The 22,123-nt window shown below is 35.1% G+C and overlaps 1 protein-coding gene and 1 long non-coding RNA gene across 3 annotated transcripts; one reads left to right on the top strand and one right to left on the bottom strand.

Annotated features, from left to right (window-relative positions):
• The first annotated feature begins 1,190 nt into the window (after positions 1 to 1,190).
• Positions 1,191 to 20,980, top strand: LOC120331805 (uncharacterized). Of its 2 annotated transcripts, XR_013474296.1 has the most exons (5): positions 1,191 to 1,325; positions 11,050 to 11,221; positions 14,973 to 15,073; positions 16,687 to 16,794; positions 18,545 to 20,980. It is a non-coding gene; the product is annotated as an uncharacterized LOC120331805 (long non-coding RNA). The 2 variants fall into 2 exon arrangements; XR_013474297.1 differs by lacking the exon at positions 14,973 to 15,073.
• Positions 1,267 to 11,248, bottom strand: LOC120336616 (uncharacterized). Its single transcript, XM_078109932.1, has 10 exons — positions 11,005 to 11,248; positions 10,307 to 10,417; positions 9,628 to 9,729; positions 8,950 to 9,066; positions 8,533 to 8,640; positions 8,402 to 8,443; positions 7,499 to 7,567; positions 6,712 to 6,816; positions 3,368 to 3,468; positions 1,267 to 3,016 (listed from the first exon to the last, which is right to left on the bottom strand). Exons 1-10 carry the CDS (start codon positions 11,246 to 11,248, stop codon positions 1,652 to 1,654), a joined length of 2,364 nt encoding a protein of 787 aa, XP_077966058.1. The 3' UTR covers positions 1,267 to 1,651.
• Positions 20,981 to 22,123: the final 1,143 nt, after the last annotated feature.

The raw sequence follows: 22,123 nt of genomic DNA on the forward strand, positions 1-22,123 counted from the left end.
TGTTGGTGATTTCCAGAAGCAGATAGGCCTATAACAATTTAAATGTGATTTGATGTGTGCAGTTGTACTGATACTGAAGGCGCCGTGGCAGGCGGCAATGAAGTGGTCTAGCTCACCTCTTCATGCACCCAATTTTGGCAACTTTGGTTGGGCATTTTGGCATTTGACTCCATCTATAATCAGCTTGACAATATATTTTTTTTATAAAAGTTTATCTTTACTGTTCACTCCCATTTATAAAATTGATCAATTTGGCAGTGGCAATCATCATAAATTTATTAATATGGTGTGCTGGTGTGGCAAGTAATTTTTATTTATTTATTTTTCATTAACTACCAGTATGTAATTTTTCATGTTCCCTTTACTTAATAACTTCTATATGGTTGTGTGTGTGGGTGCGTGTTTGAAATATTTCAATTATTTTAGGTGAGTGAACACGTACCACATCTTCTTGGCAAAACCTTACATCTTATATACATTCTGTACGTTTTAAACCTTATCTAAGGTTTTGTTCGCTCTCCTGATTTCATAATCAGTTTTTATTTATTTATTTTTACCATTCATTTTATTGTTTTGCTGATTATGGAGTCGAAATAAACCTATACTTATTATACTGAAAGCAACAAAGGGTGTGGAATATTCTACGGAAAGGGGTAGGGGGCTTGATTTTTTATTGAATTTACAGAAAATAAAACAATATTGCAGTAAACGAATTAAACAAACAATATACATTCACGCACACGGTACTAGTATCCACTAGTTCGTGATTTTTTTTTCAAATAAAACAATCTTAATCAAAAACCATACACCAATAACTTTAAGGTTTTAATATATTTAAAGGTGCTCATTCAAAACAATTAATTCCAATAAAGTTCAAAAATTCAAACTCACACAGTACTATAAGTTAACAGTCTAACTTCGCTAATGTTACTCCAATTTCGTCTGTAGACTGTATTTGTATTCATATAACATGAGCAAAATAAGTCACTTATACAAATAAAAATGCTTTCTAGAGAATATTTATGTATTTTTCTCAACATTTCAGCTCTAAAAATATCAAAATTACATTTCTATAATTCTAAAACACCGACGTAGAAAATGCGAAAAGACGGACAACTCACCAGGCCTCTCTGTAGTCGAGTGAGTTGTCCGTCACCCTGACAGTGCACTGTGACTTTGTAAGGAATCGTGGACTGGTACCGGTACCGCACCTACTGAACTACGTGCCTGTTAGGACCAGATTTAGGGACAAATGTCAGAATGTCGATTTTTAACATTTGAGGAAAATATGCGGGGAAACGGTGAAAACAATGCTCTAAGTTAAGGTGAGTCATGCTTAAATCTGCAAAATAATTTTTGTTTTGACTGGTATTGGTGTATTACCGGTTCTATCGCGCAGTGACTGTTTGCCGATCTGGGGGTCAGACTGTCTCGTAAAAGGGGGGTTTGCACTCAATGTTATAATTAATGTCTTTCAATGTGGGGGCTATTCGGATTCTTGAAATCTGAAGAGTGTGCTGGTAGCAGCAGCCTAGCAGGAGACACCAACCGCTGATTATTAAATTTATTGTTTGATGGAAATGTTATCCGATGAAACTGAACAGAGTGCTGAATTGAAATTTTCATACTGCAGTGCTCGAATCAAGTAATGTTAGTTTTCCGATGGATTTCTAGCAATTTCATTGAAAAAAGTACTTCTGACGACACTCTTTGCTTGGGCAATCAAATAAGCATCGAGAATGAAACCTGGAAATTTGTTTTCTACAAATCGCATGATTTCACTCCTAATTTCTTCATCCTGCTCTGATTCTTCAACGCGACCTAAAATTTCGAGCATACAGCAGTTACTGTCCATCTTCTTGGTTATTTCAGCAAGTCTGGTAGGTGTTACATTCCCCCCATCTAATGCTTGCCTCCACATCGGCATGTTGTATTTGGTCAATAATTTGGAATCTTCGAACTTTTGCTTGCCAGTTTTGAGTGACCTTGACAAATGTCTAATAAAGTCAAACTTTCTTTCGGAACTCCAAAAAAGTGGATGGCACAGCACTTCTTTTGCCGAAGGTCTGGGCAAGTTGTCGAAAATCAAATCTTCCTTTGTCATCTCGCTCCAGTATTCCTTATGTTTCTTTGTTAGTTTGTTATAATCCTTTGCTTCCAACGTTTTATTATATGGATTCCCTCTCGTCATAGATAAGATCAGGTGTTTCGCAAGTTTGCGATCAGGGCCAACAATAAGCTCCAGGCTTTTCTTCTTGACTGACAATCTGTTCCTTGAAGTATAATGCTCCCAGGATTCACTTTCTGTCCCAAAAAGATGGCAACCTTTTGATAAGATGTAATAAAAATTTAGGCCCAACTGGTATATGTCGGATCGGTTGGTTAGAAGTGGTTCGTCAAGATAGGACTCTGGTGTTCTGTATCCTTTTGTCCCTACATGCTCTGGAGTTAGTGCGTTGGAACTTTCCAATATTTCTTTGTTGAACCCGAAATCCGCCAATTTGAAGTGTTTGCCACAGATTGATTGTAGAATGTTTGCCGGTTTTATGTCTCTGTGTTGCATTTTGTATTCAGAGTGCATGTAATACAGGCCATGAGCAATTTGCAACAATATATTCTTCCTCTCGTCCCAAGTCAGGTTTTCTTTTGCGGTTTGCTCTAATGTTTTTACATTACAACATTCCATTACTATAAACCAGTACTTTCCAAGTGAGGACAAGTTGCATTCCCCACTGTCCCTGTATCTGACTATATTAGAGTGTTGCATCTTTTCTATTGCAATGAGCTCTAATGGTTGTTTGCCGTTCTCATATGGAATGAATTTGATAACGACTTTATGTTCCTTATTCCCGACCTCGAGATTCCCATAGTATATTAGTTTTCTATAGCTTACTCTTTTGTTTTCATTGTACCTTAGATTTTTCTTCAATTTTATCCAGCCTGAATCTTTAATACCCAAATGTTCTATTCCATGGGTGATGTTGGCGGCGTCTGATGAATTTTCACTTGTTTCATCCTGAAATTATTAAAAATTAGGAAGTTTGTTTGAAGGAGGTAAATTTTGTAAATGTATTGCCATGGCTTGCACAAACTGATGTACACACGAACAAGGACCTCTTCCATAAACTTCACGACGCTTCGGAAGTATGTGTACCAAGATGGGGCACAACCTGAACCTGGTACACATACTATGTTCAGGTTGTTCGCCATCTTGGTACACATACTTCGGGAGCACGAACTTCAGTGTATGAAAGATTTTTTATGGTTTGTTTATTAAAATCAAAGTTGCATCGACTGATGTTCACAAGATTGTATGGCATTCATAACATTGACACAAAATTTTTAAATTTATTCTGGATATACTTACTGGTACTTCTGGTGCATCTTGATTGCCATTTGACTCAGGATATTCCCTGATTCCGTATGCGGTTGCTTGATTGCCGATTGGTTCAGGATTCTCACTGATGACTGAAAAACATAAAATGGATGTGTTGTTCCCTGCTGGGTTACTGCCTGAATAAATGTTAAATACAGTATATGCTAGTTTTACCGCCCGATCTTGATTAAGAGCCCGTTTGAATAGCCGCTTGTGTGAACAGAACATAAGAAATAAGTAAGGGCCAGTGCTTGAATACCCGCCCGATGTAACAGCTGATTTTTCAGTGGTAGAGAACAATAGGAAATAAGAACGCACTCACGCCTTAGGCGTCCAATTACATAACAGATAGCATTAATTACGTAACACCGTGGTTCTCAAACTGGGCGTCGCGACACCCAGGGTTGTCCAAAACGAATCGAATATTCGAATGTATTCGAATATCAAAGTATTCGAATACCTTTTCGGCTGATTTTTGAATAGTTGTCACTTTTCGCTGTAAACGTGGTGTTTCGTTTTACGAGAATCTTTAAACGACTTTTTACGCTGTCTCACGTAATGACGATGAAATAGAATCGGCACTTTGATTGTTTATATTCTTTGCGACAGTACGTCGCATAGTGTTGCGACACATTTGCACGAGGACATTGCCGACATTCGTGTACGAAGCTTTTAATTTACAAATTCATTTCCATTACGTCGAAAAATTGAGAAAGTATGTTTATTTTATTTCTATGTGGCCTAATTATTATTCGCATGAGTCTTCTCAAGCATGATTTGGGTAACCTTATATTTGGGTCTTAGGGTCTGCCAATCATGATATTTATTCGCAGGCCGGTTATCGTTACTTTAAAGAGAAACACGGCCACCGAGATAAAGTGATTTGTGACCCTTTCGTTTTGCTGATTCAGCAAAACATGACAGGGACAGGAAAACACAGCTGTGAATTAACCCGTGGACGTACAGTGTAGTACTTATCATCACATTCCAAAATTATTTCAACATTCGGGTTAATAGGTTGTCCAAAATGATTGTCGCTTTACAACTTAAATTTACCGCTCAATTGTTAAAAATAGTTAATTCTGTGAGTATGATTCTACCAAACTAACATGATCTGGTTCTGAACATATAAAATTATTAGCGAATTTTTCGACCCGTCTTATTGGAGGCCTATATGGAAAAAACCCTTTTTTGAGTGCTAAAAATAGACATCGTCCCATTTGCCATGTGGACTTATTAGCCGGGAAATACGGTATTTATAGCCGTCATTGTTACGATATCCAATAAATTGTCACAAGTTGGAAAAACAAGTCGATTTATTAGAAAATAATTGCTGGCAAATAATTCTGTTAACGATAGTTAAAAGTATTCATCCTTTACCAGGATGATTTTTTGTTGCGCAAAATAATCCAATCCATGACTGGTACCAGCATTTAAAATGTCATGCCGTATTAATTTAATTCTGTTCAACGTAACTCATGGTTGTATCGACAATCTGTGGACATAAAATGTGTAGTAAACTGACCGATATTATTAAATATTGATTCCTATTTTTATATTGATAAAATATTGAAAGTATTAATGCCAAATACAACGAGTATTTGTGGACATCAAATACGTGGTAAACTACCCAATTATAATTAATTTCGGACTCGTGTTTTCAAAATAATAAAACTAATAATATTAAAATGCAACGGCAATCTGTGGCCTTCAAATATGTGGTAAACTGCCCGATTTACCAACATTTGAGTTATGATAATAGAATTAAATTAACACGGTAAGGCATTTTAAGTAGTGGTATCGGTCATGGATTCGGATATTTTGCGCAGCACAAAATCATCCTAGTAAAAAGTCCATACTTTTAAATACAAACCAATGGGAACCATTATCCAAATTAGTTCCCAAGAGCGGGATAAAATATAAACTTGTGACAATTTTTCGTGAGTACTAAAATAAGAATCAAAACTAATTATATTCGGCACAATATCACGACAATCTGTGGACATAAATTGTGTGGCAAACTCGCGATTAATATTAATTTTTGATTCCTATTTTCGTATTTACAAAATACAACGGCGATCTGTGGACTTACAATGTGTGGTAAACTACCCGATTGTAAATAGTTTTTGATTCCTATTTTCATATTTATAAAATAATAAAAGTATTATTACTCAAACATACAACGGCGATCTGCGGACTTAAAATGTGTGATGAAGTTCCCGAATATAATTAATTTTTGATTCGTATTTTTGTACTCACAAAAAAATTGTCACAAGCCGGAAAAATACCTCATACTTTATCCCGCTTTTCGACAAATAATTTGGATAATGGTTGGTATTTAAAAGTATGGGCGTTTTACTAGGATGATTTTGTGTTGCGCAAATATTCAAATCCATCATCGATACCACTATTGTCGTATTAATTTATTTCTGTTAACATGACTCATGGCATATAAAATATATACTGCAATTATCTGCAAATATGAAATGCCTGGTAATATAGCTAGGTTGTAACTTGTAGATAGCAGTTATTCCATTGCTTATTGAATGGAAATTCCTACATACATTTAGATAAGCTTTAATTAGTGGATTTTATTTTCGAAGTATTCGAAATTTCATATTCGAAAAAAATAATTTCGAATGTATTCGAAATAGTGAACTATTCGGTATTGGCCATCCCTGGCGACACCCAAGTGCGTCGTTCCAATATTGATTGGGTTTCGCAAAACTATTCTTCTTTTGCGGATTTGTACCTGTGGTGCGTAGAAAAAGTCAAAATTTTCAATATTCTCGTTTAAAAATAACAAGCACCCGTGCTTGAATAGGGGCCGGTTTGAATAAGGGCCCGGTTAGTGAGTTTGGTTAAAAAAAAATGGGCCCGGGCTACAAAACGCGCAAATACGGTAATTAGATATCACAGTTTATTTATTGGCTTGTATGTAAAAGATAGGTTTGAAATCTTGTTTATTGAATTTCAATGTTTGTTTTCAGCATTTCTTGGATTTATTAATGAAATTATGGAATCATTATACTTAGTGGTTTTCAAACGATTATGCAGTAGGCCTATTGGACATTTAACCTTGCAATGGTGGTTCATGCGCACAAAAAAACACCATTGTTAATTTTATTGATCAAATATGCACGCATTGTAAGACTTTTTTTTACTTACCGGTAAGTGATTTTTTTCTATTGGATCGCGATTTATATCACAGAAAATAAATGGAAGAATTCATCATATTTTCATTCGAAATTTAGCAAAATGGTCTAACATAAAATAGACTTTTGACACTGTAAATAAGATTTTAAACAGATTTTTTTTTGAATGCATAAACATACCGTTGAATGGCTCTAAACCTTTGTGATTTTTTGCATCTGAAAATGTGAGTTTTCTTTTTTTTTCTGGTGTGTTTTGATCTGATCCATTTGAGCTTGTGCCGGATGCTAAAATATAGACATTGCAGTTTTATATTCAGGACTGAATCCTTCGACTATGCCAAGGGTTGTAAATGCCGGCAGGAATTATTATGTTAATAATAATAATCAAATATGGAGTAAGTGAATAAAAATCCATTGTCTTTCAAAAACAATTCATTGCCCTTGTTTTTCTCTAAAAAAATTTTTGCAATTCCCATGCATTAGCTGCTAGATTTCTATCCATGCACTGCAGAGCACACATTATTAACAAAATATTTTTGCAGAATTTTTTCCATGAATTTCACATTTGTGGAATTTTTTTAATCTAACTATTCCTCAATCAGTATTGCCTTAAAATAATTCAAATCCATTACATCCAGCAGTCTCTTGACATCTTTATCATATGGATAAACTTATATAGCCTCCATATTAGCATGTCAGTGACTGCTTTTTTACTTTACATAAGGGTTCAGATTCTTACTTTCAAGAAACTTGTTTAAAAAATTGATTGGAAATTGACGAAACTGTGGTTTATTATAGATATTGTTGTTCTTCTGGAATATAACTAAAAACCATCCAACTATTTTTTTCTAGATAAATTAATTGGTTATGGTTGCGTATATTTCATATATATGGTCCCGTATATTTCTTTTGGCTTTGAAAATGTTGATAAACTGGTAAGATCAGGCACATATAAATACTGACTTACCTGCAAGAGTCTGCTTTGCTTGGAGCCCATCGTTTTCAATAACAATATTAGCTGATCCAGCGAGAGATACTGAAAATATGAAGTATATATATTTATATGTATGATATATTGTACAACTTCTGAGCAACAACTAAACATTAAGCATGCAGATAACGGTCACATTCAGCAGGTTTTGCGTTATTAAGTTTGAGGACTTTTCAATGAATAGTAGAAACCGTAAAATGTTTTGTGATTATTAAGAATAATATATAATAACTATTGTCTGTAATTCTATATCAGGTTTAAGTATTTTCCAAAATTTGGTGCCACAATCTAAAAAAGGCAAGATTGATTGGATCTTAGTTGGATCGAGTGACACATAACTTCATAAAATACAAACATTAAGGTTGATGTTATTTTGGTTGGTCAAATATATATTACAGGTATCTAAACTTGAATGAAATTATCTGACTGTCAGATGTTTAAAAATAATGACAATCAATCGAATAAAAATATTCTAAATACAGTGATACCTCAGTAGTCGGGATTTGTGTTCGGCTATTGATTTGTTCAAGTAGTGAACTGTTTTTGCCATAAGAAACGGTGGTATATGCTTTTACACATTCCAAAATGCGAAAAATATTAATAAAAGTGGGCCTAAACCTTATTTGTCAAAAGTGGAAATGATAGATTTCGCCACGGGTGCAGACACTCTAGACACCATTCTCGTATTTCACAATAAATTATTTTTTCAACTCGGAGATTTGCGGTTCGGGCAACATTATCTCACTTGGGCGCATGCCCGTTTTGGCTCTGGTGTTTGCCGAGACGCTAGACTACTGAGGGATCACTGTACTTAAATTGTAACTAATGTTTTTTTGTATTCCCATGTTTCTTTCATAATGGACAAGAAACAAAACTCACTATTAATGGTTGTCCCGGTTATGCCTGTCACCTGTGCATTACCTAGAAAAGATAAAACATTTGAAAATAATTGAGACTCTTTGTAATTTGCAAGGAAATATAAAAATTTTGAAAGCTTGTCATTCACTTACTAGTTAAATTACTTTCTGTCATCTCCCCTCTCTCTTTGTTGATTTGGATTAAATCACCAAACGTCTTCCATCTATATGGTTCTTGACCCAACAAATCCATCTGATTTGCTTTAGAAGTAATATTTTTGTTAGTAATTCATAGATTACCTAATATATTACGCCGTGGGTAAGATCGTGGACATCATATTCCAACCCAAGCATGTAAACTTGGAACGAAAATCAAAATTTGTGGTTTTCAGATATGACCTGTTGTATCAATCCGGATAAATAAAATACCATTTTAGTTCGGTAGTATCAGACATTTTTGTTGTTATATACTTGTATACTGTATATGAAAATGAAACATTTAAAATATTTTAAAGTTGTTGTGGTTTCAGAAGCAGTACTTTGAAATATTATGTGCTTCCATTCACTTACCAAAGAAATTGCTGAAACGACCTATTGTTCCTCCTGTCTGTGGGTCTGGAACTCCAATTGTTCTCCCCCCGCTCGTAAGTTGCTTAGTTGGTTCTTGGTGTGGCAAATCCATACTCTCTGTATTGAAAATGATATTTATGTTAGTTAGTGCTCGCGAAATATAGATTACATGTTTGAATCCTGGTTGTTAGATAAAGTTTCTTCAACAATGCAGCCAACTTTTAAATTTCCACTAGATGGAACTGTGAGGCGTTCACATACCTACCTTTCACATATTGTCTCGTGTGCCTGTTGCCCAGTGCTTTAGCTACATTTCAAAATCAGACATTCAATATTGAAAATTTGTGAATGGGCAACATTCTTATTCGCAGCTAACATTTATTCTTTATTTGTTAGCTTGAGCAAGAATTAATACTGACTGGAGATGTATACAGAATTTTTATATCACGCTCCTTGACGACTTTTGCTCCGAACAAGGCTATGTGCATGCTGCCACAGATCACTAACTATACAAAATGATCTACTATTTATTCGGGATTGCTTGAGCATGTAAATTTTCATAAATCAAAATTATAAATAAATACGGATAAATGAAACACCTTTCCTTCTTTAGAATCTGACAGGTAATATGCATCGGAAGCAATACTTTAATATATTATAAGCTTTTCATTCACTTACCAGACAAATCCTCTGTTTTCGTCCTTTTAAGTAGTTTAAGAGGAGGTCCCGTTGCTTCCTCTTCACTTGTAGATGACTCTATTGATTTTTGATTCTGCAAATCTGTTTTGGAAATGATGTTTGTATTAGTAATTTATAGATTGGTGCTCGCAAAATAAAACTTTCCCTCATTCTTTTCAATGTGACACAGTTCCATGTGTGCTTTCAAACATTTTCATGTCTTTGTTGTTTTTCTAGCTATTTGTCAATTTGTGAAATTTATGTATAACCAAGTAACTTTATTTTCATTTTCTCGTTGAGTTTTCTGAAATTAAAATTTAGTCTCAACAAAGTTTCGATAAACATGGCTGAAATCAACTCAGCTGTCAATACTTTCAAATAGCAGGTGGTTAAAAATTAGGAATCAAATTGATGTATATGATAAATGTTGTAAGCACCCACTTGCAATTCTCATAATAGGCATGCAGAATTTTGCAATGGTTGAAGTGTAGGAAGAATTTTTACGGGCCAAGGTTGGAGAAACTTCCAACGTCCTGTAGAATTGACATATTTGCTGTGATATAGCAGTATAATATGAAGATGAAATATGACTTATCATGGTTTGGAAGCAATACTTAAATAAAACTTATTATGATATCAGAGGCAATACTTTAAATATTATATATTTTCATTCACTTACCAATTAGGGCTTCATCTATCGTTTCTCTTGTCTGTTCGGCAGGAACTCCAATTGTTCTCCCCTCGCTTATAAATGGCTCAATTGGTTCTTGGTGTAACAAATCCATCTCCGCTGTATTCGAAATGATATTTATGTTAGTTAGTGCTCGCAAAATATAGATTACATGTTTGAATCCTGGTTGTTAGGTAAAGTTTCTTCAACAATGCAGCCAACTTTGAGAACTATGAGACTTTTCTTTTATGTTTTTGCATATTCTTTGTTCTGCCTGTTGCCCATTGCTTGGTACTCCATAGTATGTTAACCAAGATGACGGGCACTGGGGCCTGGTATGTGTACCAGGTTAGGGGTAGGCATAAATTTATTCAAAATTTCCCTTTTTTAGTTCTATTAAGAGTTCGGGGACTAGTGAAATGACTCCCGTAGTATTTGTACCTGGAATTATGGCCTAACCCCAACCTGATACACATACTACATTCCGGTGTCCGCCATCTTGGTTTACATACTTTGGGAGTACCCATTGCTTTACCCAAATTTTAAAATTAGTTACCGTATATTCGATGATTGGAAATTCTTGATTTTATGTCATTTTTATTTGAAGTCGATACTCATTTTTTCTCTATTTGTTAGGTTAAGCAAGACGTAACACTAAGGATGTCTGAGGAATTGGACATTACTGCTCTATCAACATATAAACAAACCTTGGTCACGTGGTGTCAAATTATTATCTTCTGCTTTTCTTTCAGGAGATCTCGGCCCAGGATTTTTTTCAATCCCGTGCATAGCAAGCAGAGCAAAAAAGACGATTCTTATTGCCAGCGCCATTCGTGATGAATGAGGAAGTAATTGGAGAATGAAGGAGGAAGAAGCATTTGCCTTTGACCTCATCCCACCCCGGAACATGCCAATTCTAATTCGGTAGGTGCACAAATTAACATTGGTCATTATTTTTTGTTTTTTTTAACTGTATAATAAAACAAAGAAGAAAATATGTTACATTTTACACTTATTAGACTAACAGATAAAAATATTTCAATTCAATAAAGATATTTCACTTTTGTAAATGTGCAACCCCTACATCAGTTTTTACCTAACTTTAAGAGATATAGTTCAACAAACTAATATATGTTCTTCCTGGGTCATTTACTATGCTAGAGGCCTAATAACCAGCTTAAAATCTCTTTGAAAATTATCAAAACTGGTACATAAATTAGAGAAAAATAGTTGAGTTGCGAGGTTGCACATTTCTGGTTAACACAAGGGAAAGGTTTGGAGCAACGGTATAGTAAATATAAAGTTTGAACAAATGCAACACATTGATAAAGCTATAAACAGAATATGAAACTCAATATATTGAAATTAGAATCAATGTCAAAGCTGAATTCCCAAATAAGGGACTGTTTGAAAATGATTAAAGACTAAAAAGATATTATTATTACTATAAGGGATTACATAGCTACATCCCTAAAACCTAAATTATATTCAATGAAAATCATTGTAAATTGATAGCTTCACAAACAATAAAATTGTTTTATATAGTCAACGTTTTTATCCTGGGACTTTGTAACTCTTTCGATCAAAATGGAAAGGAATTTGGGGAATCTTTTTACAACAAAATCCCACAAGTATTTGTCATTCGCCGAAATTATTTTCACCAAAGCATTATCTGTGTGAATTATTCTGTGTCTGATAAAACGGAGTAATGAGTATGTGGAATTGCCATCGTAGCTATTTGATCCCCCATAATTCAGGAGGCCTTTCATGCAACCAGCTTGGTCCTCTGGTATGCCGTACAGATTGCATTCATCGGTGGACAGTTGCAATTCCTCACACCAATTGTTTTTGAAATCTTTCTCATTATTATTGCGTTCAGCTCCAGACATTGGGTTGATGTGATGCAATTCGCCTTTTATGCCATCTTTATTAGGCAATTTTTCTGTCGCTTTATATAACTTTGTGTAAAAATTAAGCTTTTTTGTGTTGCTCCAGAAGAAGGGATGATTTTTCACTATTTCCATTGTTGGTCTTTGACTTGCTTTGTTATTTATCATTCTTCGAATGAGATTTTCTGCAATTTCAGCTTCACTGCATTTCAATTTGGTTAAATCTGGCTTATCGTTCGCGATATTATGGGATCTGGAACTCACCTCATCCCCAAAAGCATGTTTTCTTTCGGATAGAATGAAATAAAAAATCCCTCCAAGTGAGAAAACATCTGTAGATTCAGTGACATCCAATTTGGAGTCTGGTTGCATCTCTGGTGAACTGTAATCTGTGGTTTTATCTATTGTGAAACTGCTATTATATAGCGGCGCATGCAGGATTTCCTTGCTGAGTCCAAATCCATAAATTACAACTGTGGTCTTTCCGTTATCCACTTTGTAGAACACATTCTCGGGCCGGAGATCTCTATGAATTATTTTTTTGTCGTGAATGAAACTCAATCCATCTGTCAATTGTTTCAAAATATCTTTTACATTTTCCTCACCTAATGTAGAAAGGTCAACATCATTGAGTGTTTTATCACCGTAGTATGGCATGACTGTATAGATACATTTTTCACCATTGTGAATTTGACCGTTCTCAAAGAAACCAGAGTCTAGACGAGTAGCCACATTGGGAAAAGGGACTTCTAGTTTGTCTAAATTGCATGCTTCTCTTTTATCTCTTTCTTCAATATAGCAATTGACCTTGATAAGAACTTTACTGTCTTCCACAATTTCATCTGTCTTTGTTCCTTCATATAGCCCATCAATTTTAGTTTTTCCTGTTATTTTCATATTTTCTTTTAAATCTATTGGTTCCATCATTCTGTCTTCAGTCTATACTGTTCACAAATATCGTTTCCCAGTGTTGTGAAATAAATACCATTTATGACCGCCAGTCCTCAACCGAAACTTTTTTCTCAGTATTGTGAAATAATACAGTGATATTTGTTTTATTACGTCAATTACACATCTTTGCTGGGGTCTGTCTCATTTGGTACGTCATTATAAAATTGGAATTCTCTTTTTGATATTTTTACATTTCAGGTACTTTTGTTTGGTGACCTCAGGTGGCTACATATCTTACATACGTGTACCATGCATTGTAAGTTTCATTACATTATTCTTAGTTGATAAAATTTCCTATATTTAGGGCTTTGTCATGCCCGGCCTATCTTTAATCAAGTTCTGATTTCTGTGTTATGAAAACCACTCTTGTGTTTTGGTGACTTTTAAATACCAATCGTATAGTGTTACAAAAGATCCCTTTTGTTATAATTTTTAATAAATGTTTCACATGATTGGGATTGAATTGATTAAAAGCTTTCTATAAACAATGTCTGTCTGGCCTATTATTATGCTTTTTACATTTTTCTAAGAACATTGGGTATTGTATAGAACAGAGGCCACCAACCTGTTGTTGCGGGCACTAAGTCCCCCTAATGTCTGTTCTGAATTTATTTCAAATAACGGCGCTTATCATTAAGCTACAACTATTAATTTTATTCTTGTTGAAACCTTATATGAGAAATGGAAATGACAATATGCTAATTATTGTAACGTTCAACATTTTCTATATGTAATCTCCAGAATGTCACAGGTCATTTAATACTGTTCCAATTATGACATCACACACACAATGTTAAGCCTTGATGCTTTACAGATGGAGCTTGAAATTGCAACACTTCTAAATGAGCTCCTCCTCAAAGCCAATCAGGGCTTGTAAAACTTTAGGATCCTAGTTGATACAGAAAGTGCCATGGTGAATGAACAGAGGCTTTGAAGGTCCTAAGCTTGTTTGGTTCAACCTATCTTTGTGAATTAGCTTTTTAAGACATGAACCTCATCAAGAACAAACACTGAACATGCCTCACCCATGAACATCTGCAAGACTCACTCAGAGTTGTAGTGTCTAGTTACAAAGCAGAGCATAAAACGCAGTTGGAGATAATGCAATACCAGGTTTCCCATGTAGGCTTCTGTCTAGATTTGGCCAGGTTGTGAATATGATCGTCATGATTTGTTAAATGTGTTTGTAAAATATAACATTTGATAGCACAACTGCTTAGTGGATAATTTCTTGAATATTTCAAATTATCAGTGTCTCTATGGCTAAATACCATTAATATCGAATTGGTTTTTTAGAAGCGTACTCTCAGCTTAATTGGTACCCAGAAAGTAGCCCGCTGCTTAAAAAAGTTTGGTGACCCCCGAATAGAATTTCCTTTTTGTAAAAATATTAGATTTAACATTATCAAGCTAATTTGGAATTTACAATTCTCAAAAGGTATTAGATCAAGTTCAATTAACCTATAAATTACAGTAAATTTTTCTTGTTATGAAATTTTTTTAATAGCATAGGTGCCTATTATTCTGATGAATTGTTCAAGTATTTTTGCTCTAATGCAGGAGTCCTAAACTTTTGGTTCGTATTCGAAACTTTTTTTTTCCCGTATTGGGAAATATTACACTGATATTTGTTTTATTACGTCAATTACACTTCTTTGCTGGGGTCTGTCTCATTTGGTACGTCATTATAAAATTGGAATTCTCTTTTTGATATTTTAATTCAGAACAGGTGCCTTGGTTTGGTGACCTCAGGTGGCTATATATCTTATATACGGGTATCATGCGATGTAAATTTCATTACATGATTCTTATTTGGTAAAATTTTCTTCATTTAGGGCTTCGTTATGCTCGGCCCATCTTTGATCAAGTTCTGTGTTATGAAAACCACTCTTGTGTTTCGGTGATTTTTGAATAACAATCGTATAGTGTTACAAAAGTGAGCCCTTTTGTTCTAATCTTTAATAAATGTTTCATGTGATTTTATTTGAATTGTTTAAAAATTTCTATAAACAATGTCTGTCTGGCCTATTATGCTGTTTGAATTTTTTAAAATCATTGTGTATGGTATAGCACATCGGTTGGCAAATTACGGCCCGTGGGCCAGATCCATCTCAACGAAGTTTTTCATCCGGCCCACTTGTGCCTGTAGAAATTATGACTATAGTCTTTATGGATATTAATTCCCGTTGAAATTTCAATGAAAATGACGAATAAACCGTAATTCACGTATTATCTGCACCTGTATATGATGTGCCACTCGGCTGTTTCTGTTAATGAACTGTTTTTCATACTGAGTTATGAGTCTGTAACTGACCCACTCAGCAAAGTGATTGCCCCTGGTACAGAATCTTCCTTTTTGTACTTGTCCTGTGCAGTTGTTAAAAATATTTCACCACTTCAACATTATTAAGCAAATTTGGAATTTTAAAAGGTCAAGTTCAATTAACCTATGGATTACACTAAATTTTTCTTCATATGAAATATTTTTAATAGCGTAGGTGCCCATTATTCTGATGAATTGTTCAGGTATTTTTGCTCTAATGCTAGGGTTCTCAAACTTTTGGTGTTATGGAGCTCGTGAAAAGGTTGACTATATTTACAGAGCCCCACAATAAATTTATAAAAATAAAATCAAAACGCATTGTTCCTTAGCGATTAAACCGATTACTTTATTTAATGCTGCTTTGTATTTGAAAAATTCGCTTGAAACTTATTTTAAAGTAGTGTCGAAATGTGGAAAGAAAGTGGGGTATTGAAATATGGCATTATCTAATGGAACTTAAATTTATCTATTGTAACTTATGGTTTGTCGTATTCAAATTACGGCCTTTTTGCCACATTTTGATACTACCTTTGTTAAACTTTATTATTGCCGTTATTGCTTCTATGGACACTTCGTTCACTTTTGTGAGAGAAATTTTTTTCCCCACTGTGTGGTTAGTATTTGTTTTGAAGCTTTCATTAAGTTTGATGTCATGACCGCCATACTCGTTTTCTTTGCTGTGTTTTCCATTGCTAGTTCTTTTCACTTTTTGTCAATTCACTTTCTATATTCTTCACCATCATTGATTACACATTTTAATTCCTATTTTTAATAGACCCATCTTCCATTTTGTCATAAAAATGTACATTATTTTGTTGTTTCACAAATAATTCACTGGCTCATTATATTGTGCATTTCGAATTTCCTTCACCATCAAGTCCATGTATCTAGATTAAATAACTGGCTAACTGACCTCGTACTCGACATAAACTGTCCGTCCGTACTCGAGGTAAACTGGTGGCCCGATGATAGAGCTAAGATCTGAAGCCCGAGCCCTCAAATGTCATTATATTCGGGTCGGGCTTCTCCATCGCTAACTTTTTTTTTTAACAAAGTCTTTTCATGCTAGAATATTGCCCAAATATTGTGTGGAATCCATGATGTGAAAAATCCAACTTAGTTTAAAGTTTAAGTAGGATATTCCTGAACTATGGGTCCCCGACTTTTTAAGTTTTTTTAATGATATTGTTAGTAATAGCAATTGATAATTTGTCATTTTGTTTCAGTTATGGTCAAGCCAAAACATTCCTGATAAAGATTGGTGGAGAAGGTTATCGTAGGTGAGGAGAGATTTCTTTTGCACAAACATGTGATCTGCGACAAAGTACTTGGAGGTAATTGAGATTTAATGATATCTTCCAGGTAATTATAGATGTATTGCCATGACTGGTTAGTATACTTGTCAGTTGACACCCATCATCCTCTGAACAACACCATCCTATCAAACTATCTGTGCGTAATGTACACCACAATGGCTCCAAAAAAACTTTTCAAAATCTCCCCCCACTTTCTATTATATGATGTTGGAATCTGGTCATATTGTCAATGACTTGAGTCTTCAATTGGAGTCGTTGTAATCTGAAGATATGCCTTTATCAAGATGTAGTAAGTTCCAGTCTAATCATTGACCTAAGTTTCACTGATTTTAAACTTTAGTACAAATCATTTCATTTAAGTCAAACCTATGAACTAATCAAAATGTAGTATTATAGTCCAGTATTAGGTAGGAGTTCCTGAACCTCCATGTTATGGGTTATCCAAGCTTGAGCCCGAAATCTAGTTGAATCACTTAGTCAAGTCCCAAAAGCAGTTGGTTCGTGACCAGACCATGTCATACAGTTTAGATGACTTGGTTCCCTTAGAGCAGTGGTCTCAAACTTTTTGAGACACGACCCCATCTACAATATTATTACGTATGATAAGCACTCGCGACCCCAAGTTATATATATATGTTCACCTACAGACACGAAAAAAATATTTATTAAATTAGGAAATTTATTAGAAGAACCCAACAACAACCATATTTAATCAGTGTGAAGAATGCGACTGCTTCCTTCCAACGAGATCTTGCATTCGTGGCTTAATGTTGCTTAAGCTCAAACGCAAATCGTGTTCTACGTTTAATCAATTTCGGTGCTTTGAATTTAGCAGACTCATAGCACTAAAAGTCAAGCTTTCAAAAAGATTGATCATACGATATTTTTCTTTTACGTTTATCAGCCATTTAATAAATTGTAATTATCAATATGACGGTAGCCTGGAAAATGAGGCTTCGCAGTAAAAGCAACGGCCACTGTACAGTACATTTAATGACACAATAGCGATTTACTTTAAAATATAAATTACTGTCGTTACGCAATAGCCTTATTATAAAAGAAGTCGCTCCAATTTGAAATATCGAAACCGGCTAGCCTATGTAGCGTTATTCAACTTAACAGTGCAGACTACACGCTGTTGTGTATTTGTGTCATAGAACGCTGTTTTTCACACAAACTAAATTTGTGATTATGATGTCATAATTGATTGATTGTAATTGCTCTTGATATTACCTGTCTGCGTGCTTGTTATTCATTCTTTTGTTTGAAATATCTAGCGTTAAGCCGAGAAGTCACACACATAATAAAAATAATAAAAGAAAAGACGACGATGGGCACTCGGCGACCCCAGAAATATTTAAGGCGACTCCACGTGGGGTCGCGACCCACACTTTGGTGACCACTGACTTAGAGCATTGGTTCCCGAAAATAAATAAAAATAGTTCAACACTTAATGTTTACCGACCCGAGAATATCTCTCCGCTTCAAAACTGGAATTGGATTGATGAAAAACTTTCTATAAACAATGTCTGCCTGGCCTGCTATTCTTTTTAAATTATTCTACGAACATTGTGTAAGAACATGGGTGGGCAAATTATGGCCCGTGGGCCGGATCCGACTCATCGAAGTGTTTCATCCGGCCCACTCTGGTCTTTGTTTAAGGGTGACCAGAGTGAATGACTCCAACCCCCTATTCTGTTTGGTTCACCTATAATGTGTGACAAATTTTCTTCTGTCTTGCAGAATTGTCTTCATGTTTTGTTCACAGGGTCCAACCAACACTTAAGGTGCTCACTGGGCATTACTAATTATATTCAACGAAAGTCTGAAAGGTAAGAAGATAAGATGGCTTTCCGCAGTCTCTCCTCTAGTTACCAGTCGACTTTGGGTGTGCCAATAATTGAGCAGATTTTTCGTCACTCCAGAAGTGTGTGTACCAATATGGAGGTAACTAATTTTGTTCGCCTTTTTACATCAAGTTGCGTAAAGGGACTGAAACCTATGGACAGGGGATATATTCACATGGCTAACACAGACAGTCCCCGAACTCGTTATAGAACTAAAATAAGGAAAATCGGAATAAAATTATGGCCTAACCTGGTACACACACTACGGGAGTGCCGATTTTTCTTCAGAACATGAACTCTGGTGAATATGTGGAGGAAGCAATGTTTGACCAGCAGTTTAATGAAATTTCATATGACAAAAATCATTTGTGTATATTCACCCTTAATAGTTTCTCAATGTAATTTTTCGTCTTATTTTTTGCTTTTCGCATGCGCATCTACCTAAGAGTGGGTTTGCCTAAAAATATTTCGTGTTGTAGTGCCAATCCCACCCTGTGGGAGGAACTCCTTAAATTGACTATGACCTAGTCTTTCTTAAATTTCTATCTTGTTTCTAAGAAGGCCTCCTCAATGAGCTATACAATCATTCTGAAAAATGTTATCCAGGGGGATCAAATAGGCTTTAATCATTCACATAAGGCTGATGCTTGTTAAAAACCTACTCTACCATAATGTCTATCCTTCTTCTATTAGCACTATTCGTTTGCCTAAAAGCCATCCAATTTTAAATTACGTAAATAAGTCAATCTTGAGTGGGACATTTATGTCTATCTTTTTTTTAAGGAGGCCTCCACAAGGATCTATACCGTCATTCTGGAAAAAGCTCGTTACCCTACCTTTTTCTACCTAACTTTTACTTTCCGTACCAAAATGTCTATCCTTCTTCCATTAGCACTATCCGTTTTCCATCTAATTTTAAATAAGGCAATATTTTAACAAAAAGGGCATTTCCATTTCTAATTGTCTATCCTTAACTAACGAAAGTCATCCCTCTCTAATATGTGTGTCCTATTCAGAAAGATCTTTTTAAACAAAACTTTGTTTCTCTCAAATGAATGCTATTACTATATTTTGAGGGGATTTTTTTGAACTTCAATACTAACCCCACTTTTTAAATTTCAAAGCGCTTCAAATAAAAACTGCTATTGCGAACACTGATTGGTGGGAGCTCCCGAAGTATGTGCACGAAGATGGCGCACAACACATAGATGTGTACCAGGTTAGGGTTAAGGTTGTTCGCCATCTTGGTGCACATATTACGGGAGCACCCATTGGTAAGCCAGATGTTTTCAGTTAGCTGCAGGAGTGGTTATATGGTCCAACTTGCCATTTGAATGACCTTCTTCGAAGAGAATATTGGGCTGCTATTTGGAGACAGGTTTCATTTTAGGTCATCTACTCAAGACATGTGCTATCAAAGAACTGTAAAGTTTTGTCATAAAAATTCTCAAACACGATAAATTAAGCCATGGTAATACAGGGTGTCCTGAAATATATGAAACCCACAAAATTGCTAATGAATACGTTAGTTTTAACCCTATATTTGATATGTTTCATATTTGATAGCAGTTATAATTAACAATTATAATTTTAAAACCTGTGGCATGAAAATTAGAAGAAGCAAAAATAAATATTATTTTAAAACACCCTGTCTTGGTAATAAGAAAACTTATATAGAGACTAAATCTTCTATACGACCTCTCTCAACACGTTTCTGCATATCAGTTGATGTGAGTTTACGCTCAATCTAAAATAAGGATACAGATGAGAGTCTTGAGTAAGGATTATATGCAGCGAGGACCACTGAATGCTAAGCACACTACTCCATCGTCGAATGGACTTTTAATTTGGCTGAGGTCAATAGAAACTTAGGGCTGCCACATTCTCTTCAGGCCTTGAACTCAAAATTCAATTGGAATAAAATTATGGCCTAACCACGACCTGGTATACATATTACAGGAGTATTATTATTATCCTCAGACGTTGCTATCAATTTCCTGCTACATTTATTCAAAGTTTCATAAATTTGAACATATTCATTAGCATTTTTGGGGGCTTCAGTTATTTTGGGACACCCTGTATTACTAAAAGTGTAAGAATACAACATTTTCACTTTGTCTAACCATAATTTGTATCTTTGCATGTTATGACAACTTTGATTGTCAGTGAGTTAGCAAATGAATGATAAAAACTAAACGAATGGACACCATGTATTACTAAAATGTAAGAATACTGCATTTCCACTTTGTCTACCCATATTTTGTATCTTTGTATGTTATGACAACTTTGATTTTCAGTGAGTTAGCATATGATTTAAAAAATAAACGTATCTATTAATATATTGCATTAAATAAATATTGAATTTAGCTTGCATTTATGTGTGGATGTAGACAGTAATATGTACAGGATGGTTTTGGTACTTAATTATTATTATTGCTTGAATGGAAGCAATGATAAAAATCGGCAAATACTCAACACGGAGGCTTTTAACATCCTGGATTATGGCTGATTATACATGGCCTTGTCCGGACCGTAAGCTCAGCATTAAATAAAAATTTGTCGCCCGCCCCCGGAATTTAGTCAGACTTTGCCATTGTTCATTGGTAATATGGTAAGGCGGTAGCGGATTACGCTTTCTTATCCCGTGGCATACATGTCTGCACAAATGACGCAGGAATTCCGAACTATCGTGTCTGTATAAAAACATATATATCTACTCAATAATGTGCAATTTAGGATAGGATATGGGGGAAAAGGAAGCCAAGGTTTAAGGAACGTCGTGCACCCGGTGGTAGTAGTAAAGCGCTGGCGAAACCATTTTATGGGGATGGGAGTCACTGAACTCGTGAACCACCAGCGCCTCCAGTGGTGAGCAACAAAACGCAATGAGCGAGATCAGCCGATTCGGCGATGACACTTATAGGCCGCGAGCCGAGGCCATTCATCTTTCAGTTTCGTAGCGCACATAAGGTAACTACCTGAAAATGATATTAAAATGTTCCTTAGAAATTTAGTAACAAATATTGCCTTGTTCCCACTTCCAAAAGTTGCACGTTTTACAGAAAAGACGCTTTTACTACAATAAATATGTGTTACCATCTGTCCTATTTTCTCTGCTTTTCCGGTATCATGGGCCAATGAACGCAGACTTCTGCATGACGTAACAATCAAATTAGTCAGCTGTAGGTGGATCCCCAGTGGTCGGATGAATATCAGATGTACTACTACTGCTCGTTTTTACATTAAGTAGCCTTTCCGTAGTTTTTTTCAGTTATTATTAGTTCAGTTATTCTAAGGAGGTGTTGAAAAGTATAAGTAAGATATTAAACACTTGTATATCCTTACCATAAATAGAAATTTTAGTTGAGCACTAGCTCATAAGACGTTGTTAATAGGTACGGTGCGGTAACTCCAAGGAAGGCTAGACCTAGAATAATATGTCACAAACAACGATATTTTCTGGCTTGCATGAAATGTTTATGATTAATTTAATGACTCTT

This window comes from Styela clava, chromosome 2 (assembly GCF_964204865.1).
Source record: "Styela clava chromosome 2, kaStyClav1.hap1.2, whole genome shotgun sequence".
Lineage (NCBI taxonomy): Eukaryota > Metazoa > Chordata > Ascidiacea > Stolidobranchia > Styelidae > Styela > Styela clava.